Here is a 3,333-nt window from a genome sequence, read left to right on the forward strand (position 1 = left end):
GTACCAACCTTCTGGAAGCCAAAAGAGAGAAAATGTGTACTAGAGTGTTTAGAAAAACACTGAAAAAAGCCTCTCAGTATAAAAATCTAAGTAACTGTGAATAGCTTAAGAAACTCTCCTTAGCCTGAAATAGAAGAACTAAAGTCTGTGTACTGATTTTACCTCAGTTCTATATTGAGTTACCTCAGAACTTTCAGTGTCCTGATTTCACCTGACCTTTCCCTTCCCTATAAAATATTTTGTTAATTTGAAATATAAAAACGTCTTGAGTGCCAATTAAGTTAGAGGGGGCTCCCTATCCTCCCTCAGGTTCTTGGGCTGAGCAAACAGCCAAAATATCGTACTGTGACAGGTTGGGAAAGCCAGAGTTCTTCAGCAAAGAAGAAAACACATTGCTAGGGTGGCTCAATCAGTAAAGGGAAAGAAAAATGGAGGAAAAATCTTGCCTCTGAGGGAGGGAAGTGGATGGGGGCTATCATAACAGCATATAAATTTCAAAAAAAAAATAGAACAGTGCTATCTAGGCCAAGATCTGTGTTAAGGATAGTCAGATTGATTTTGTCACAGAGACTATATTTTTGTGGTTTCTTTATGCTTGAATTCCCCAGATTAACTTTTGTTCTCTCTTCAGTTTAACAAGAAAAAAAGTCACACCAGTGCTTTACCAAATGGGACACTTAAGAAGAAAAGTTCATCTCTCAAGTCATGTTCCAGTGTAAGCATTTTTTAAAATATCCACTTGATTTAAAACAACAACATCTCACCTTTCTGCTTGATAACACAAAGTGGTTAACTCAGTATGAATAAAGCAAAAATAATAGTAACAATATTACATCAAGTAACAGGAATCTGCCTGATCACTATGGTAATCTTTGGAGGCCCTGCTTTGTCTGCCCCCGCCTTCTGAAATCTGGTGGGTGGCAACTCGAAAGAGGGCCTTCTCAGCCATGGCATCAAAGTTCTGGAACTCTGTCTGCACAGAGATTCATCTGTCCCCTTCTGTTGCTGTGTTCCACCAGTGGGTGAAAACTTTTTTTTGTCTCCTTTGGCGTTCCCTTAGTTATCCCTCCTTCCTAACAAATGTTTTTTTATGTTTTGTATGTATTTTGACTCTGTTTTTAATTGTTTTAATTATGTGTGTTTGGGAGGGGCATTAATTTTAATGGTTTTAAAATGTGACTTTATCATGTATCTTTTAAATCGGTTCCCACATTGGTGGCCCTCCTAAGGGCAGAAAAGCGAGATACAAATTTTGAAAATGGATAAAATCAGAGGACAAAATAGCAATGTCTGAAAAACAGCACAACCAGAAGACAAAAAAATTGCATATAATTTACTCACCCTCAAATGCTTTCTGGAAAGAAAGACGCCAGTCGGTGTGAGGTGGCAGACAGAATGTCTTGGTGGAGAAAGTTCCAGAGCTATGGCCAAAAGAGCCTCCCCAAATGCTCATCTCTCTCAGCTCTGACAGTATGGTAACACAGAACAAGACACCAGCTGAAGATCTGAGATCACAGGTTAGGACACATGAGAGGGAAAGGTCCTTTGTATCTCCTAGTCCTAATCCATTTCACACTTTAAAAGGTCATCAGCTTTAACTTTGGCCTGGAAACAAATTAGAAGCCAGTGAAGGTGATATAAAATTGTGGTTATACAGTTTTTCAAAATAAGGTTTAGTTAGGACTCTGGTCACTGCATTCTGAATCAACTGAAGTTTTCAGGTTCTTTACAAAGACAACCCCACAAAAAGTGTTACCAAGTGGGTGTCTAATCTACACTTTTTAACTAAAGGTCAGTTAAGACAGCATTCTAGGAGATTCTGAGGTTGCCACTGGACACATTCAGGCTGGAATCATGTATGTATGTATCTGACTCAGAGAATCGTCTGGGAATGCCCCAGTTCCCATAATAATGCAGGTGTTTAGTGTAAAACTATTTAATAGTGAAAATAATGACATTGGTGATATATTTAATTTGTACACAAAAGATCCTTTGAAAAGACGTTTGTTGAATATTTTTGGTTTGATGGGCCTTTCACCATAAAGACACAGTTATGCAACTCTAGTCATAAGATGTCCCATTGACCTCAGTGGGACCTACCTGCTCTATCTGGGCTGTGTCAGAGAGTCCCCCAGTGATTCACAAGCTTCTGTGTACGTGCAATGTGCAACTGGTAACTGGAAGTGCAGTATTTTGGCCCTGCCTAGTTTTAAATTTCTGCATGAGTACTGCTGCCATCATGGGGACTGAGCTATTTCCATATAAAGCATCTTTGAAGAAGGTGAGACAGGTGAGACAACCTTTCTAAATGTTCTAATGCAGTGTGAATTCTTAACCTGTATGAGGGCATCCACCGAGTATTGCTTTCTGAGCACAGAACCATCTAAAGCCCAAACTGTAAGCCCAGTGGTGCCCTGCATGCTGCGAAGTCCCTTGCGTGCAGTGGACTGCCGATTTCTGAACCAGCTTGTACAACAAAACTTAAGTACTCTGAAGGGCTTATAGGATTAGACTCTTGACTTCACGGAGGTTAACTGTTAGACAAGTGCATGTGCTTGCGCATTCAACATGAGCGCTGTCCACTAGTCATGAGAGGGAAACATCCATTTCAAGAGGCTGTTTGTGATGCTGAAGTTTCTACCAAGAAATCCCCTTCTCCGAAACCTACATTGCTGTGGTCCTAGTGAGCACCATAGTGCTTACCCTTATAGTAGTCTTCCTCTTTGCTAATATGTATTGATTTTTTTTCCCCAAGTCACAGATTAGTGGAACTGGTTCACTGTCTCCTGGGGTGAATTCAAAACGGAGTCAGGAATGTCAAGAGAAGAAAATAGAAGTAGAAAAGGCTTCTTTTTCGGCAAGTCAAGGATCGTTAATCAGAACTACGTCAAAATCAGCTACCAATAGTGGCCTACTCAAAACCAAAAAGAAATCCAAGGGAAAGATCCCTCTGCTCCCAAATGCCGTTCTTACAAAGAACCTATTGGTAGTGCCAAATGTGGCAACTGAATCAAAAGGACCAAGTCTGACTTGAACTGTTAAACCTTTTTTTGTTGTGCTGAAACCCATAACTATCAAAAGAGCTATAGCTTCATGGTAGTGCGGATAAATGTTCTAATGCAGTGTGAATTCCTAACCTGTATGACGGCATCCACTGAGTATTTCTTTCTGAGCACAAAACTGTCTAAAATATATTTTATAAAATTTACTGTAGAGTAGCAGACATCATTGATGTGAATAACTCACTTTTCCAAGTGTACTTTCTGTGTTTTACCTAAGATTGTTTAATATTGTCACAAAGATTTGTGAAGGGGGTGGGGATAAGAAGCCAAA

The 3,333-nt window shown here is 39.8% G+C and overlaps 1 protein-coding gene across 1 annotated transcript in view; it reads left to right on the plus strand.

Annotated features, from left to right (window-relative positions):
- Positions 1 to 3,034, plus strand: part of STK33 (serine/threonine kinase 33) — a gene marked incomplete at its 5' end in the record, with an annotated part of 49,722 nt that extends 46,688 nt beyond the window's left edge. Inside the window, 2 exons of the mRNA XM_015417462.1 lie at positions 632 to 715; positions 2,756 to 3,034. Of these exons, the coding sequence (XP_015272948.1) occupies positions 632 to 715; positions 2,756 to 3,034 (363 nt within the window). The remainder of the gene's footprint in view (positions 1 to 631; positions 716 to 2,755) is intronic.
- Positions 3,035 to 3,333: the final 299 nt, after the last annotated feature.

The sequence above is a fragment of the Gekko japonicus genome, unplaced genomic scaffold, assembly GCF_001447785.1.
Source record: "Gekko japonicus isolate JY-2015 unplaced genomic scaffold, Gekko_japonicus_V1.1 scaffold3415, whole genome shotgun sequence".
Taxonomy (NCBI): domain Eukaryota; kingdom Metazoa; phylum Chordata; class Lepidosauria; order Squamata; family Gekkonidae; genus Gekko; species Gekko japonicus.